Source organism: Eublepharis macularius, chromosome 1 (assembly GCF_028583425.1).
Source record: "Eublepharis macularius isolate TG4126 chromosome 1, MPM_Emac_v1.0, whole genome shotgun sequence".
NCBI lineage: Eukaryota > Metazoa > Chordata > Lepidosauria > Squamata > Eublepharidae > Eublepharis > Eublepharis macularius.
The window spans coordinates 38,424,250-38,440,493 of NC_072790.1; the positions used below are offsets into that span (position 1 = coordinate 38,424,250).

A 16,244-nucleotide genomic window follows, 5' to 3' on the forward strand; every position below is an offset into this window, starting at 1 on the left:
AAATATGGGGAACTGTTCAAAAGGAAAGGGGTTAAACACTTGGGTTCATGTCTGAAGCCAACTTTTTCTCAGTCAAGTGTGAGGTAAGATTTCGCTTAAAGGAGTCAGGACAGGATGTTCTCAGAATTCTTGTTCCTTTCTCAATGAGCTGATATTTTTCACCTGTCTCATGAGAAATCCTGGTAGGATACAAGTAGGACATAAGCCAATGTGAGTGTTAACAGGTTTTAGGCTTGCTCAGTATGAATTCTCTTCTTATAACCCAGTTCTTCACAGATCTATAAATGGGGGGAGGCGGAAAAGCTCCTCACTGTAAGTCATTTGACCATAACGTCAATTAAATCGGAGCCAGTGCGGTGTAGTGGTTAGTGTTGGACTAGGATCTGGGTGGCCCAGGTTCGATCCCCCACTCTGCCATGGAAGCTTGCTGGGTGATGGTGGGCCAGCTCATATTCTCAGCCTAACCTCCCTCACATTGTGAGGAAAAATGGAGGACAGGAGACTAATGTAAGCTGTTTTGGGGGCCCATTGTGGAGAAAGGTGGGGTACAAATGAAGGTTTTTTTTAAAAAAGTCTTGCGTCACTTCTAGAAACATTGTTTATTAGTGCTGGCATAATTCAGAACAAAGTGGTAGCCCCCTTGGATTTTACTCTTCAACCACCTGCTAGGCTTTGCTAATTGTAATACAGCTCCCAATATTAGACAGCATTTAAAGAGAGAGACTTGTCCTTTACAAATCTGTCTTTCCCCCTTTTAAAAAGGTAACAACAGCACAGGGGGCTCACATTTCTTTTGCAAAACCAAGCAAAGGTTTTGAAGGGTTAAATCCCCTCTCCCCTTCCCTTGGGACCTCGACTCAAATTGTAATGACCTTCTCTTCTTGTGTCTTAAATTTAGCTACTGTATAATACTGGCCACAGAGCTTCCTAGTTATCACTAGTTGAAGTCAAACAACTGTATACAAATAAAGGAATCTGGGACGGCAAGTGGTAATATTGCAGCCAAGACAGCAACCTTAAGATGAAGCAGGGGCAATATCTAGTAGCAGAGTACATGCTTTGTAGGTAGATCCATCTCTAGTTAAAAGGCCTTACTTTCCAAGGCCTTCGCTATTGTCCTGGACAGCTCCTAGTAAAGACGCCTTCTTTCCAGTTTATACTCTTGTACCTATTTCTAAATGGAAATTATTCTGAAAAGACTTGTGTTAAAAACAACAAATATTTAAATAAAAGATCTTAGGTGGCAGAGCTGGAAAAGACCTCTCCCTATAATATTAGAGAGCTGCTGTCCATGTATACCTGTGGGACTGCCTCTTCCATTACGTCCCCTGAAGGGCGTTGAGCTCTGCAGACAAGCAACTCCAGGTGGTCCCCGGCCTGAAGGACATCCGTCTGGCCTCATCCAGGGCCAGGGCTTTTTCTGCTCTGGCCCCAACCTGGTGGAACGCTCTCCCGTTGGAGATCTGGGCCCTGTGGGACCTGATACAGTTCTGCAGGGCCTGTAAAATGGAGATGTTCCACCGGGCCTTCGGCTGAGAGCCAAGCTACAAGTGACGCCTGACACAAGTTGGACACTTGTCAGCTTACCTCAAGTTTTGATGGGAAATGTAAGCATCCTGGTCTTGCAGCTGTAATGAAGAGCCAAGCTGTAAAACCAGGATGCCTACATTTCCCATCAAAACTTGAGGTAAGCTGACAAGTGTCCAACCTGTGTAAGGCATCACTTGTAGCTTGGCTCTGAGTGCCAGCGTGTGTCCCCCTTCTTCCATCAGACCACCACATTTTCTGGGGCTGCCCTCGCCCATCTGCTATGCCCATATACGGACTCCCAAATATTTATTTAAGTAGCCTGCATCTGGACTATTTTAATGATTTTTAAAGATTATTATTGATTTTATGGTTTTGATTGATTCACTGTTTTATGAAGGTTGTTAGCCGCCCCAAGCCCATTTGTGGGGAGGGTGAGGTATAAATCAAATCAGATCAAATCAAATCAAACGATCGATATTTCTGACCAATGTTGTGACTGAACAAAACGCAGCTTCATAAGTTCCATACATTCCACCGAAGTTCCTATAGAGGCCAATGGAGCACAGAAGGACAGAATGTGGTAGTCTGTAGCAGTAACAAGAATCTTGGGGTACCTTAAAGACGAACAAGATTTTGTTATTTTATTTAGTTTGTTATTTTGTTCCAGCATAAGCCTTCCTTGACAAAAGCACACAGTGACATTCAAAGAGATCCATTCCCAACTGCCCACCTCTGTTAATTGAAAGTATGAAGAAATCTAGGTGCTTAAGCAGATATATACTTTTCCCCTCACAAATAAGCCATAGGTAAAAAGATGTACAATCGAAGCATGTAAGGATTTGGAGGAGTGGCACACATTATATCTGCTTATGTGAGTATATGGGTCCGCATGCATGCATATTTCTGCTCTATTTCTCACTATAATTTAATTATCCAATGAAGTACAGGGAGTTGCACATTTTCTATTAAAGTTTTGCTCCCTTTAATTAATTAACAGCAATTTTTAAATAAAATATGGTGCATTATCTATGTTCCTTCTTCCATACACCAGAAACCCCCCCCCCCGGGGGAGGGGGGTCAGATGACACTAGCCTTGGTAGCATGACTAGTCCAGCAAGAACTCGATTTTCAGTCCTAATTTCTATTCACTGTATTTCTTATAAGATATTCCCTCAAATAATGAATGCATGCTTAATAAGCAAAATGGGAAATGTTATTGACTTCACTGGAAACTTTTCAAGTCAACAAATTGCTTCTGTGTGGTCCCAAAAGAATGTGTTTTACGCTGAACAATCAAACTGCTTTTCCCCCCCTTTGCTGTCATGACTTGCTGAAGAAAACAGAAAACCAGCAGTGTAGTTTCACTGATGATCGGCTGCCACTAAAACCCTCATAGAAACTGAAGTAGTCCATCTTTCAAGAGACGGCCATTTAAAGAGATAGATGGCTTAGTAGAAATGCATTGGGAAGCTCTGCCATACAAAGAAAAAAATCCCATCCGGGCTTACAAGATGTCTTGAAACCACGCTCTGTATAAACAAAAAAAAAAACCCAAACGTAAGTGCCTTACAGCTAGACAGGTTTTAGCTGGCTTGTCTGTACCAGCACACAATTATAATGTCTGTGGTTGTGCAATTTTCTTTAATGCTACTTCCAGTTACAATTTTCACTGCAGATGTCGCCCAGACAGCTAAGAAGAGACATGAAATGTTTATTAACCTCCTAGTCAGGGGCCCCATTCTCTTCCTGAATGAGGTAGAATACATTCTGTATGGGCTAGGCACCATCTACCATGAAGAGTCCAGAACAATTGTATCAGTGTGAAGTTCAGAGGGAGGCCAGGAAGAGCACCCATGCCCTTCTCTATCATGTCTGGATCCAAGCCCAGATGACCACTCTTCCATGTGGCTTCTAATTGCTATTGTTAAAGCTTTGAGAGGAAGGGGGAGGAAGCAGCCAGGCACCCTTCTGTGAGGCCTTGGCCTGGTACAAACTGAGGGCTCTCTCTCTCTCTCTCTCCACTCCCCTTCCCTGTAGGTTTCAGTGTTCCAGTTTTTACTTTTTTGAATATAAACCATTCTGAGAACACTTGTGTTGAAACTTCATAAATAAATGTGGCAAGTAAAAAAAAGTAATAAATAAAACTTCTTATTGTGGCACTGGTGAAAGACATTCAAGTCATTTTAGGCAGGTTCTTCAGCGACACAAACATATCCATCAGTCCTTACTCTTAGCCATTTAACCACAGCTGTTGTGACCCTCTCTGACCAGATCCAAGAATTGGACTCGGGAGTTGGCAGAGAAAGAGCCAGAGGAGCGAAGGCCATCGGCTGAGGCAGACCAGTAGAACCACAGAGGGCCTGACACTGCAGAGGCGCCAGCTGACAATGCGCCAACAGCACAAGAGGCCACCCTGCTTGAACTTACAAGGGAGTCCTTGCCACTGGCTCCTGAGATAGCCAGCAGGCTTCCACCAAGCAGGTCTCGAACCCAGGCTCATAGCGCCCCCCAGAACCTGTTCCGACTTGGCAGGAATGGGAGCAGCAGAAGACCTGGGCTGTGATGGCCCAAAGGAGGTAAAGTGCCCAACTGGCTGCGTACAACAACACCACAGAGCAGTGCAGTGAGAATGGTACTTCTTCGCAGGATCCTGGCCAGAGCACAGCACAGCTTCAGGAGCTGCCAATTTGCGTAGCTGACCCGGACTACCTCCAACTCTGTTTAGGCTGAGGACTGGGAAGGCTGCCTTGCTGGAGCAACTGGTCTACTAGGTGCAAGCCTCACACTCGTGTCTTGCCTCCAGTCTCACTAATCAGGCCTGAGGCCCTGCTTCAGGGGAGACTTAACTAGAGGTCTGTCTGTAGCGTGCAGGACAACAGTTGTCAGTCATTGCTTCAGGATCCCTGCAGCATCCCCAAGAGACGTGGATAAAGAAATATCGAGCGGGATGTCATTAGCATATTGATGGAACCTCATTCCAAAACCATGCACGATTTCTCCTAAAGGCTTTACATAGAGATTGGACAGCATGGGGGATAAAACTGAGCCTTGCCAAACCCCACAGGGCAGGTGCCCAACAGCCACCTTCTGAGTCCTAAAGTACAGTTTCGCATTTATATCAATGCACAAAACCCTCGGGAACTAAAACTGCACCAACTATGACGCATTCACAAATGCTTGCAACAGCGTATCTTCTTGGAATGCAAGAGAGATGCCCCTGTAATGCAAGCAGAGTAACGCCACTTCCATTTATTCTGGCCTGCAGAGAACGGCATGAAATAGGTCAGTGGGCTACAAGCAGCCGGGACCATTTTCATGCCCAAAGCGACCATTTGGGGCCTCAAATTGGTGAGGGTGACATAGAGAGAGGCAGACACCGCCCCCCTCATTCGTGCCTCTACTGCCTGGTTTGATTCCAGGGTGGGCTGCCGAGACACCGCTTCTGCAGTCTGCTTTGGACCCAGCAGAAGGGGGGCACATGGGGCTGCAATATGCCTTGAGCTCCCCCTGCAAGGTGTCCCACATTTAGCTATGAGGATAGCTCTCCCATTCATGTTTCTGTCACTGGGCAAGGAAGGAAGGGCAGACCACCTAATCCTTATCCAGTGCTATGCTGCCTTAGCAAAAATGACCAGGAGGCAATAGGAAGCTCCTCGATCCCTCTCTGTAGCTACCTCTACACACGCATAAACACACAGTGATATATATCAGCGACAGTTCTCCAGCCAAGCCACCGAAGGGCCTGTTAGGGGAAGCAAAATGGGGATGACCTTGATGGATCACAGGGGCTTGGCTTGCTCCCAGCCATCATTGGCATCACCACTGCAGTCCAAGTACAAGTCTCTATGCTATACAGTGTGGGTCCAGGAGGTGAGGGGTGCCCCCTGTTCTGGGCAACAAAATATGTTGAACTGGCCCTGAAGCAAGTACATAGTCCGAGACATTCAGATACCAACAGTGGCAGGCTAAGCAGAGTTGTACTCTTCTAAACTTGCTTAAGTCAACGAGTGCAATTCTGCTTCGGTTTTTGCTGTGAGATATTTGCCTCTTCCCATCATAGCTGTTCTTCCCAGTGCAGTGGAACCATATGTATTGCATTGAAGAACATAACCTTTGGCTTTCTTTCCAGACAGAGGACAGTTTCCCTGCACTCCATCTCCAATAAAGAACTGCTCAAAGGAACGTGGGGGAACCCACAGGGTGGGAGAACCAAGGTTTTCTTCATACCGAAGCGACCTGAGCTTCAGTGATCCAAATTCACATCAGTGCGAGTAGCATTTTCCTGCTTGACCAAACATTTAAGTCATCACCCAAGCGATAGGGACACACGGTCAATATCTGACTAGGTAACATTAAAAATGCTCTAAGAAAACACATACACAGAGAGCGCAGTCTGTTCACAACGGCCCTTACCTGTATAATGTACCACACACGTCTGACCTTTCTTTGGAAATGTCCTTCCTGTTAAGAAACAAAGAAACACTTACTTTTAAGAATGTGTTTCAACATCTGAGCAACAAAAAAGGGAGACAAAGGAGAAGAGACACAAGTTTATTTCTAACACTATGAAAGTCAAAACTTCCTCCATGGTGAAAAAAAACCCCGGAAGTTGAATAGCTTGAGTTTGGTTGCCCAAATGTACTTTCTGGGGTAAGGAAACCAAGGTGGAATGAAATGTGGATGAAGTGGAAGCATCATAGATATCGCTTCTACTCACCCTTGCTTAGCTTCCGACACTGAAGTGGGGGGGATACAAATTACAAATCCATACAAATCTTTCCACTGGCCCTATTCTTTCACCATCGACATCAGGTCAGAGGTTTTCCAACTTCCTTCCCTCAGGAAACAATTTTCACATCCATTAATCTTCCGAGGAGCCCTTCAACATCTGTTGTGGGCTCTGAGGCAGATCCTAGGATGTGCTCTCTGGACATGAGAGGTCTGTTGGGCGTCAAAGGCCCAGCCAAACTGAAAAGGCACCACAGGACATGCCCAACAGCTTTCTGCATTTGAACCGTACAAGAGAAGACTGCTCCTAGAAACCTTGTTTGCCATTACTAATCTTCTCACTGAAGAAGGAGCTGTGGCTCAGCACTGGACCACGAGCTCAGCATGCCAAAGATTCAAACACCTTCCGAGGCATCTTCAGTTGAAACAGATGTTGGGGAATGGCCATTTGCTAGCCTGAGACTGTGTCGAGATGTTGCCAGGCAGGGTATACAAAACTGAGCAGAATGACCAATATATGAACTCTAAGGCAGTTTCATATGCTCATATGAACCTCTGATTGGAAAGGAAGTAGGCCAAGAGGAAGAAACATTAATACCTTAAAATATTTGAATCTATATATCTATCTACAGCGCTTGAAAATGTTCAAAATATTTTATATACATTATCTCAGGAATGTTAGGGCTTGGAAAATTAAGCAGAGATTGATTGACAAATATAATTGCCAGGTTGCCAACAGTGACCAGAATTTTAATTCCAGAAAGCAGTAGGGAAAGTCTATACTCTACCACAAGAGTAACTAGTCAAAAAGCCAAGAGCAACACAAAGAAGCAAAGAGAGCTCCACCCCCCCCCCCGCCCCCAAATGGCACCAGGCTTCATCTTGTGCTGGGATGCAATACACGGAGAAGCTGCTTCAAACTTTCACACACACAACCCTATAGAACTGTCTCGCTGGGCAGACATCAGGTATAAAAGAGACGCATTTACTTTGCCTGCACAGACCAGGATGCAAGAACGCCAAGCTTTTCTAGCTACAATAGTTGGCTAACATAACCAGCCAAAATTTCTGGAATTCTGTCCACACATTAATAATAATTATATTAAAGAATTAGGAGATGATAGACAGGCCAAGATGAACAGCTTGAGACCAGGATGTGAGTATTTCAGGAGGAGGAAAATGTTTAAGGTTTTACATTCTGCACACATTGGATAATGCACTTTCAATGCACTTTATCAATCGTTTGAGGTGGATTTTTTGTTCCGCACACAAAAAAATCCGTTCCAAATGATCTATAAAGAGGATTGGAAGTGCATTATCCAACGTGTGCGGAATCACGTCTTGTATTTGTTCCACTATGCTAAATGACACATGTGGTACCTTCAGGTTGTAATTCCTAGGCAGATACTTTCAGATGGATAGCTGTGCCTGTATGTAGTAGAAGAGCAAGACTGGGGTCCAGTAGGGCTACTGAACCCCAATCTTGCTCTTCTATGAATATACTGTAACTCCAAGTTGTGTTCATTCCAGGAATTGACATTGATGTCTAAATATGAAGCAAGCTCAAGTTGGTTTCCTTACAAGACATGGCCACAGGAGTAGCTGTGCATCTCCCCAGGACCACTATGCACCACACCACTCACAGACACGGTCAGATCTTTAGCCCTTTTCATCATTTCCCACAGAAGTTAACCGCTTTGCTGCTCCTGCGGTTGCAGCAGCGGCTGCTCCCATTAACAGAAAACAAAATCTCCAGGTTGCCCCCGAGAAGCAAGCGAGCGAGAGAGCGAGCTGGCTCCCTCCCCCTCCCCCTGCTGAATGGCGACGATCCCATTTGAAGAGGGGAAGCGCAACGTACTATAATTTGCTCTTGTTACTAAATTACTTCACCGCGCTCGGATTTATGCAGCTGTCAGCAAATGCCATTGAAATATCCCTAATCGCTCGCGGCTGCTGCCGCCGCTGCCGAAGAAGCACCAGCCTGCAGCCGCCCGAGCCCCGCAGCGCCCTGGGGGGCTTCCCCCCTTGGTGCGGCGCTCCAGACAGACGCGCTCCAGTGCCAGGTCTAGTGCGGGGGAAGGCGCGATTTCCCCCGGCAGGAAGGAGAACGGCGCTCTTCGCTGAGAGCGGTGCCAACCTCCAGGCAGGGCCGGGAGAGCTCCTGGAATTCCAACTGCTTTCCAGTCGATATAAATCAGTCGCCTGGGAGAAAGGGACTGCTTTGGAAGAGGGACTCGATGGCATTACACCCTCCCCAGGCTTTACCCCCCGAATCTCCCAAGAATTTCCCACTCCGGGGCTATTTTTTTTTTTTTTTGCACTTATTTCATTTCTGGGACCCTTCTGCATTTTAGTCATTCGCTGCTACCCGATCCTCCCTCCTGATGTCCCCAGAGTTGGCCACCTTATCCATCGTCCTGGACCAGCACAATCCCAGGGCGCTGACACCGGGAGGCCGGAGCTCTTCCTCACCCCCCCCCTCCCCAGCTGGAATAGATTTTTTAGCGGTGGCCAAAGCGCACAAGACCCAGAGGTATTACGGACAAGGAGGCACCCGAACGCCTTGCCTCCGAACTGCCTGCCTTCTCTTACACTGCAGCCTCGCACCGCATCCCCCTGGACGAGGGAGGTTTACGCTCCATCCTTTTTCAGGGGCGCCCCTTTCTATGGCAGCCCCCTTCCATTCAATCCCTTCTCCTGATCCCCCCCGCGGAGACCACCTGCCCACCTGCAGTGACAGAGTCTCCGACCCCCCCCCCCCCGCTCCCCTTTCCGCGCTTCGCTCCCCATCCCAGCGCCTCTCTGTCTGCAAAGCAGAGGGCGGGTTACCGCACCGTCTCCCGGCGAGATCGTCTCGACGTCCACCCCCATTGCCGCTCCGCTCCAGCCGGGGCGCCGTGCCCTCCCCGCGCCACCTGCGCTTTGCAAAGACTCTGCCTGCCTCGGTCCCGGGCTCGGCTAGACCCTCCGGTGAACGCACCCCTCCTTTCTCCCGGCGCCCTCCAAGCTGTCCATCAGCTCATCCAGCCAATGGAGAAGGGGGAAGGGAGGGGTCTCCTTTCTCGGCCGTCCAATCCTCTGCCCGGGGGGAGGCCGGGCTGTCTCGGAGCGGGGGCGGGGGCAGAACTCCTCGACTGCACTTCGCCGGGACTGGGCTTTGTGGCGCGTGCGGGCGCCTTGGAAGGGCGAAGCTCTGCCTGCTGCTCGGCCAACTGGTCCAGGCAGGGTCGGTTTTCCTGCACGCCTGTGGTGACTCAGCTCTTTACGGCCTCGGTGCATTAAGCCGTCGGCTCGGCACCAGTGAGATGCAGTTTCAGACGCAGCAGGAGGTCACGGTTATGGCCACTAGCTAGCTTTGCAAAAATAAACATCTATATTGATTTGCCTGCCATGGCACTGTGGTTCCTCCTCCCCGATCAAGCTGGTGCTTTAGGGTATAAAAAGAAAGCTCTTCCAGCACCAGCTACCGACAGACAGCAGAGGGTTGAACTGGAGGATTGGGCCCTGGCCAGGGCAGAACTCGCCTTGCCTCCCTTTGGGTCATCATCACCAAGTTTTTAAACAGAGTCCAGTAGCACCTTTAAGACTAACCAATTTTATTGTAGCATAAGCTTTCGAGAATCAAGTTCTCTTCGTCAGATTTTAAATGACAGCTTTTTGCCAATTTGTGTTTTTACGCATTTCAATTAAAGAATGAGAACCACGCTCGCAGGTTTTTGGCTAGAGAGGTCCAGTCCTCGGAGAATCTAATAGGTGAAGATTTGTAACTACTCTGTATCCCCTTGAACCATCACATTTCTCAGTTTTGGCTAAAGACACCCTGCACCCTCACGACTAGGGGTTTGGTTCATACACGCAGGAGAACAAAGTCGCAGAGACTTGAAGTAATACACCGTTTCAGAGTGTAAGACCCATTTTGCAATGCTGTATTTGAAATCCTCAGGAAGCAGCTATTCATTCACTCATTCATTCCCCACCTTTCTCCCCAATATGCACCCCAAATGGCTACTATCGTTCTCTGCTCCATTTTATCATCACAGTAACGCTGTGAGATAGGTTTAAGCTGAGAGTGTATGACTGGCCCAAGGTCATCTAGCATGTTTCCATGCCAAAGTGGAGATTTGAACCTGGGTCTCTCCTAGTCCAACACTCTAACCGCTACACCCCACTGGCTCTCTGCATTCCTCCAATGAAAGGGAAGCAGTGGAGTGGGCTTTCTCCCTGCTGTGGAAGTTTTCTGTTTGCATGGAGTTTTTAACGATCAGAGCTGGAATCTTCTATCTGCAGTTCCATCCGTCCCACCACTTCAATCTGCTGGATTTGGGAAGCAATTATTTTAAAGAATCCACCAGGAGCCAGAAGAACAAGGGTCTGCAACTTGTGGCTCTAGAGTCAAACGTGGCTTAGTATAGAACCAAATGTGGCTCCTCAAAAAAGAAAATGAAGTCTTTAAGTTAAGGAATAATAGATTGGGATGCTAGAATCACTACTAGCCTGGGAAGGGAATGGCAGGCAAAGGTTTTTATGGGACTAAAGGGCTTCTTAGAGATGCTAATAGAAAGGGAAATGAGAGGTGAATGATAGACGCATAGATTTATTCCAGTGCCCTAATGATACACGTTACTCCTGAACATCTTACTTATTGTGAGACCTTGTGTATGCCATTTCCTAATAAAGGACTTGTAACAGCCAGTGTTCGGACTGCAGAAACTTTATAGATTATTAATCAACATATCATTTATCAGTAACATTAAGCTGTATATTTTCAGTTATTCAAACAGACTTTCTTTTTGTTGACCTCTTGCTCTGAATTTTGATGCTGTTTGGCTCTTTAATTATATTAAAAAGTTGCCGACTCTTGAGCTAAAGAGAATGTTTGATTAGCTCAGCAGAGTTTTGAGCACGACCAATTGCAGGGCACAGCAAGGTACTGGCTGCCATTAACTGTTTTAAATTAGAAATTTCCTGTTCTAAAAACAAACTGTCATTCTTCAAATGGAAGATGGAATGTCGTAGTCACCTTTTAAAATAACCTTTTTAACATTCTTAAGTGGAGTTAGTCAGCGCTGAAGGTGAGACAGTTCAGCCACTGGCCCCATCTTGACTATGGCTAACCATTTTGTAACTTTTTGCACTAAGTGTATGTTGGATAATGCACTTTCAGTGTGAGAAACAGGAAAATCCACTTGCACATTGAATTAGAATTAGAGATACACTCACATACAGTATCGAATGTATGTGAAAATAGCCTCGGTGGGATATGACTGTTTACTGTTACGGGTATTAGCAGCAAGCTGCTCTGTGATTGGTAACTTGTTGAGGGGTTGCTATGGCTATACTTTCTGCATCCTGTTGAGGGGTGTTACTGTCATATCTCCTCTCTGTGGAACAGGCCTAGGATACCATGGTGCTGCTGCTGCTGCAATGGAATCAGAGATACACTGGTGTCAGGGTCTTAGGTTTGGGATGTCAGCATATTAGAAGATTTTTTTCTTGTATAATCACTGAAGAAAGCTAGAAGACAATAATAGTATTCTCTCTTTTTAGTCTGGATTTCTTCCAGTGTGTCTAGTCTATAATGCATGCATACACACACAAACACAGACCCCACAAGAGTAAATGAGAAACTTGTGGGGGGAAAAAGTTGGACACAAGAAGATTCTGGAGCATTGCACTGGAATTTGTGACCTTCTACAGAGTGACCCTGTTTTGATCCAAGATTCTGTACATGAAAATGGGGGGGGGGGGGGAGAGTTGCACAAAGTATTTTGTTTGCTTTTTAAATGTGAGCTCATGGAGTTTGCTTAGTACTCTGTGTTCATCTTGAATTTGTTATGTAAAAAATTGTTTGTCCATTTTGTTCTTCCGAAGACTGCTTGTCTGAGTAATCATGCTGACACCAAGGATCAAGGACCTCTAAGAAGAAACTGTAAAGTTCAGTTTACAAACTAAGGTTACAGTCTAAGAACGAGTACTAGGAAATAGCCTCATGCTCTTTCTGTTCCTTATTTCTATAAAAAACATGGAAGTCTCCATTTCCCATGAGTAGTTACAGTTAGAATTCACAGTGATTTTTTATGAGATCTGAGCTTGGTTTAGGAGCTTAATAGTCATTTGCAAATGTACATATCGCTGCCAAGTCTCCAGTGAGAGAGATTATTCATACATCACTAATATATGACAGTTAAGAGCAGATTTTAAATAATTAAAGCAGCAGCTACTTTATTCTTTGGAGTAGGGCCTGGAGAAAATGTCCCGTTCCTTTAAACAGAGGCTTAATGTGTAGAAATGAGCAGCTGAAACTTTTCATGGCATGACGATAAATAACATCACCTGGTAAATAAAAGCTTTAAAAGCCTCTATTAAAGGGACAGGACATTTTTCTCCCAGATTAGTTGGCAACTCATCTTTGTTGATGTGCCATTAGAAACAGTACATACAGATTCAGCCACATTGTCAAGATAGCTTAACTATTATACAATATACAGCATTAAAATGATATGACTGTGTATTGCCTTCTGTTTGTTAATACGCCTATACTAAGCAGGCTTTCTAAGAAAAGTACCATTTATTTAAGTGGAATTTGCATCTAAGTACGCATGTTTAAAGCAAATGTAAAAGTCACAAATAATCCTGCACAAATTTAATTGTGATTAAATCCTATTCTACTGCTTTCAGTGAAACTTCTATCCCTGTTGACTCAAAATTAAATTGCACTGAGTTCAGTGGGGCATATCCCCAAGTAAGAGCTAAGCTACAAGTGACGCCTGACACAGGTTGGACACTTGTCAGCTTCCCTCAAGTTTTGATGGGAAATGTAGGCGTTCTGGTCTTGCAGCTTGGCTCTCCACTTAATTGAAGCTTACAGAGCGGCAGTCTATGGGAGGGAGAACATGCAGTCGGGAGGGGAGTGCAGGCATTGGGCTCTCACCAGGTGCCCCCCTTCCCCTCCGCTGGGTGCGTGTGTGTAGGGGAGGGGTTCTGTAAACTTCAATTAAATGGAGAGCCAAGCTGTAAGACCAGGACGCCTACATTTCCCATCAAAACTTGAGGTAAGCTGACAAGTGTCCAACCTGTGTCAGGCGTCACTTGTAGCTTGGCTCTGAGTGTGCCCCAAACCATGGTTCTTTGTCATGATTAACTTTTGCCTAACCCCACCCCCACCCCCTACCTGGAGATGCAGTGAACATTCACTGGTATTTTATATATCTCTCTGCTTCAGAATCGTGTAATGTGCTTGAATTCTGTATTGTTTAGACTCATCTCTCAGGCCTGTAAACAGTGGCTCCGTTGCATGTTCTAAGAAAGCATCACCATCTGGTAATGAAGCTGGGAAGCTTTTGTGAACTGGAAGAAATCTAAGACTAAGTCTAGAACTTGACAAAAGCAAAAATCTTTTTAGACATAAGAATGCCACAAATCATTAAACTAGGTAAGTGTGGGCAGACTAGTAAATCATTTTGTAAATTAGTAAAAAAAATACATTTATTTGCAAAGCTGCTTTAACCAGTTTCAGTATTACTAACGGTCTCTGTGTAGTTGACAGAGGCACCACCTTGTGGCTGGTTTTACCTCTGTTAACCAATGTACTCTTCAGGTCAAATATGTATAGCGTATGCATAATTTTGTAGTTATACAAGCCATATTATTCTCTCAATAGTATTTAAGACTAGCTTGATATCTATGCTTCACTACAGTATTTAACTACTTTAAATCCAGTTATAATACTTATGGGTATGTAACATTTTTTGGTTTGTAGGGTTTTTTGGTTTTGTTTTGTTTTAGTTGGCAACCCTAGTGAACTTTTAGAGAAAGACTGGGAGGTGCACTTGACCTCAGGACACATTCAATGACTCCCAATAGCAACTGCATACTGTTTAGAATGTGGGGGGTGGGGACCAATCAGGCCGCATATGCAAATGACCTTTGTGTTCCGGCTGTCTGGGGGTGGGGGAATGAGGTGTGGAATGTTGTGAGCCCCAATCAGCCCGCATATGCAAATGACCTTGAAAGGCTGGCCCAATCAGGGAAGAGTGGCCGAGCTGGCAGTGGGTGGGGGCGCAAGCTGGTAGCAGCCTGCCAGCCACACAGGGAAGCTGTATGCCTTTGGGGAAACACATTTTACTCCTTTTTACCCCCTTAGGGGGTGAATTTCTTAAAATCCCTTCTTAGTGGATGTTTACATCATGAAAGGAAAAAAACCTCCCTCGTATACACTAGGTTAAAAACTTGGGTGTTAAATATCCTTAAATCTAATAGACAGAAGATATCCCCCTTTATGAATCAAAAAAGTTTACAGAAAAATCTGTTTTAGGAACAACAAAATAATAGGTTAATAAAATCCAAAAATGGTAACCTGTGCTTCAGACATCCATCATTTGGGGTAGTGTTTTGGGTTGCTGTAGCAAAATAGAGCTTAATTCTACTGTCACAAGCACAGCTGCATCCAGAAACAGGTAAGCTTGGACAGGAAAGTGGAAGCAGGGGAAAAGGAGTGAAGGAGAAACTTCAGGGGATGTGAGGGGGGAAAGGAAAGGAGGAAACTGACAGTTGGCAAGTAGACAGAAAGTTGTGGAGTTGGAACCAACGGTGGAAAGGAAAGTGGATTCAAAGGCAGAGTGGGGAGAATGGGCCAGCAAGGGGGCTGGCAAGAGGGGGCTGGTAGGGGGAAAGTATTCTCTCCCGTGATTTGTTGCTGGTCCACAATCATCATATACATGGTGCTGCTTCTGCCTTTGGCTCACCTGCTGTAATGGAACAGAATGGAATGTTCATTGTAACTGCCACTGAGGAATCAGTTGGAGCTTTCGTGAGGTAAATTTGGCTGAGGGAGAAAGATCCTGAGGAAAGGAGAGGTTGGAGAGACCTGGAAAGCAAAGTCAATGAGTGTTATTAACAAAGGCGTTAATCCTCATGGACAAGAGATGCATTAGTTTCAGGTAGGTAGCCATATTGGTCTGCAGTAGAAGAGCAGGATTTAAGTCCAGTAGCACCTTAGAGACCAACAAAATTTTCAAGGTATAAGTTTTTGAGATTCAAAGCGCCCTTCTGAAAAAGAGAGTCACAGCTCTCCTCTGAAGAAGGGAGCTTTGAACGCTTATATCTCGGCTCCTTTTTGGTCTTTAAGGTGCCGAGAGATCATTGTACTTTTCAAAACTGGTTTAGAGATTCTTTGGAATACTCTTTGACATCCTATTCTTCATCACAGGTGAGCAATTCTATCAGAAAACCAATCTCAACCAATCATAAAACCCTGTAATACCCAAATTCTATGGGGGACTTTGGCAAGGGGGGCTGGAGTTGTCATTTTTCAACCAAATATCACCAAAATTGCAGCCGTTTCTGTCCTTCGAAGAACTCCAAGTTCAAGACTAGAACCTGAAAAACACCATGGATTTCATGAGGAAGGGGTTTTGTTACTACCAAGTGGACAGGACTAGCTCTCGCCTTGAAAACCCCAGCAGGGGTCGCCCTAAGTTGGCTGTGACTTGACAGCACTTAATTATTTTTATTTGTTAGCAAAACAATATTGGGGGAGAAATAAAAGGACAAGGTAATCTCTTTTCATTAAAGAGCTAGTGATGCATTTCAAAAACCTGCTAGAGATGAAAATAGAAAACAAGGATCAGTTTATATCGTTCTTTGTTTCCCTGTCACTTCTATTACTGTAACTGTGGACCGAACTCTCCTTTCCTTTATTCTTTGAGGATATGTTTAAATCTTCTTAGTGTTCCTTTCAAAGGCTGTCAGAGCAGACGTGTCAGGTCATTATTTCATGCTGTAGTTGAATTACTCTCTCTTACGCAGGAACCTTCCTCTGTTCAACAGGAGGAAAGACCTTCATTCACTGAGGATGTTAGGCTCCTATTTTTAAATACAGTCCTGGCTTTGAAGAGTTCAAAATAGGCTTCCAAGTAACTGTCATGAAAGAGAACAGTAATTAGCTAAACCTCATTAAACATCACATGAGACTTATAGCTCCTCCC

The 16,244-nt window shown here is 45.2% G+C and overlaps 1 protein-coding gene across 1 annotated transcript in view; it reads right to left on the bottom strand.

The window, feature by feature from the left end:
* The window catches only part of FKBP1B (FKBP prolyl isomerase 1B), a 40,197-nt gene extending 30,986 nt beyond the window's left edge, over positions 1-9,211 (bottom strand). The window contains exons 1-2 of the mRNA XM_054981014.1: positions 9,093-9,211; positions 5,944-5,991 (exon numbers count right to left, since the gene is read on the bottom strand). Of these exons, the coding sequence (XP_054836989.1) occupies positions 5,944-5,991; positions 9,093-9,129 (85 nt within the window). The 5' untranslated portion in view covers positions 9,130-9,211. The remainder of the gene's footprint in view (positions 1-5,943; positions 5,992-9,092) is intronic.
* Positions 9,212-16,244: the final 7,033 nt, after the last annotated feature.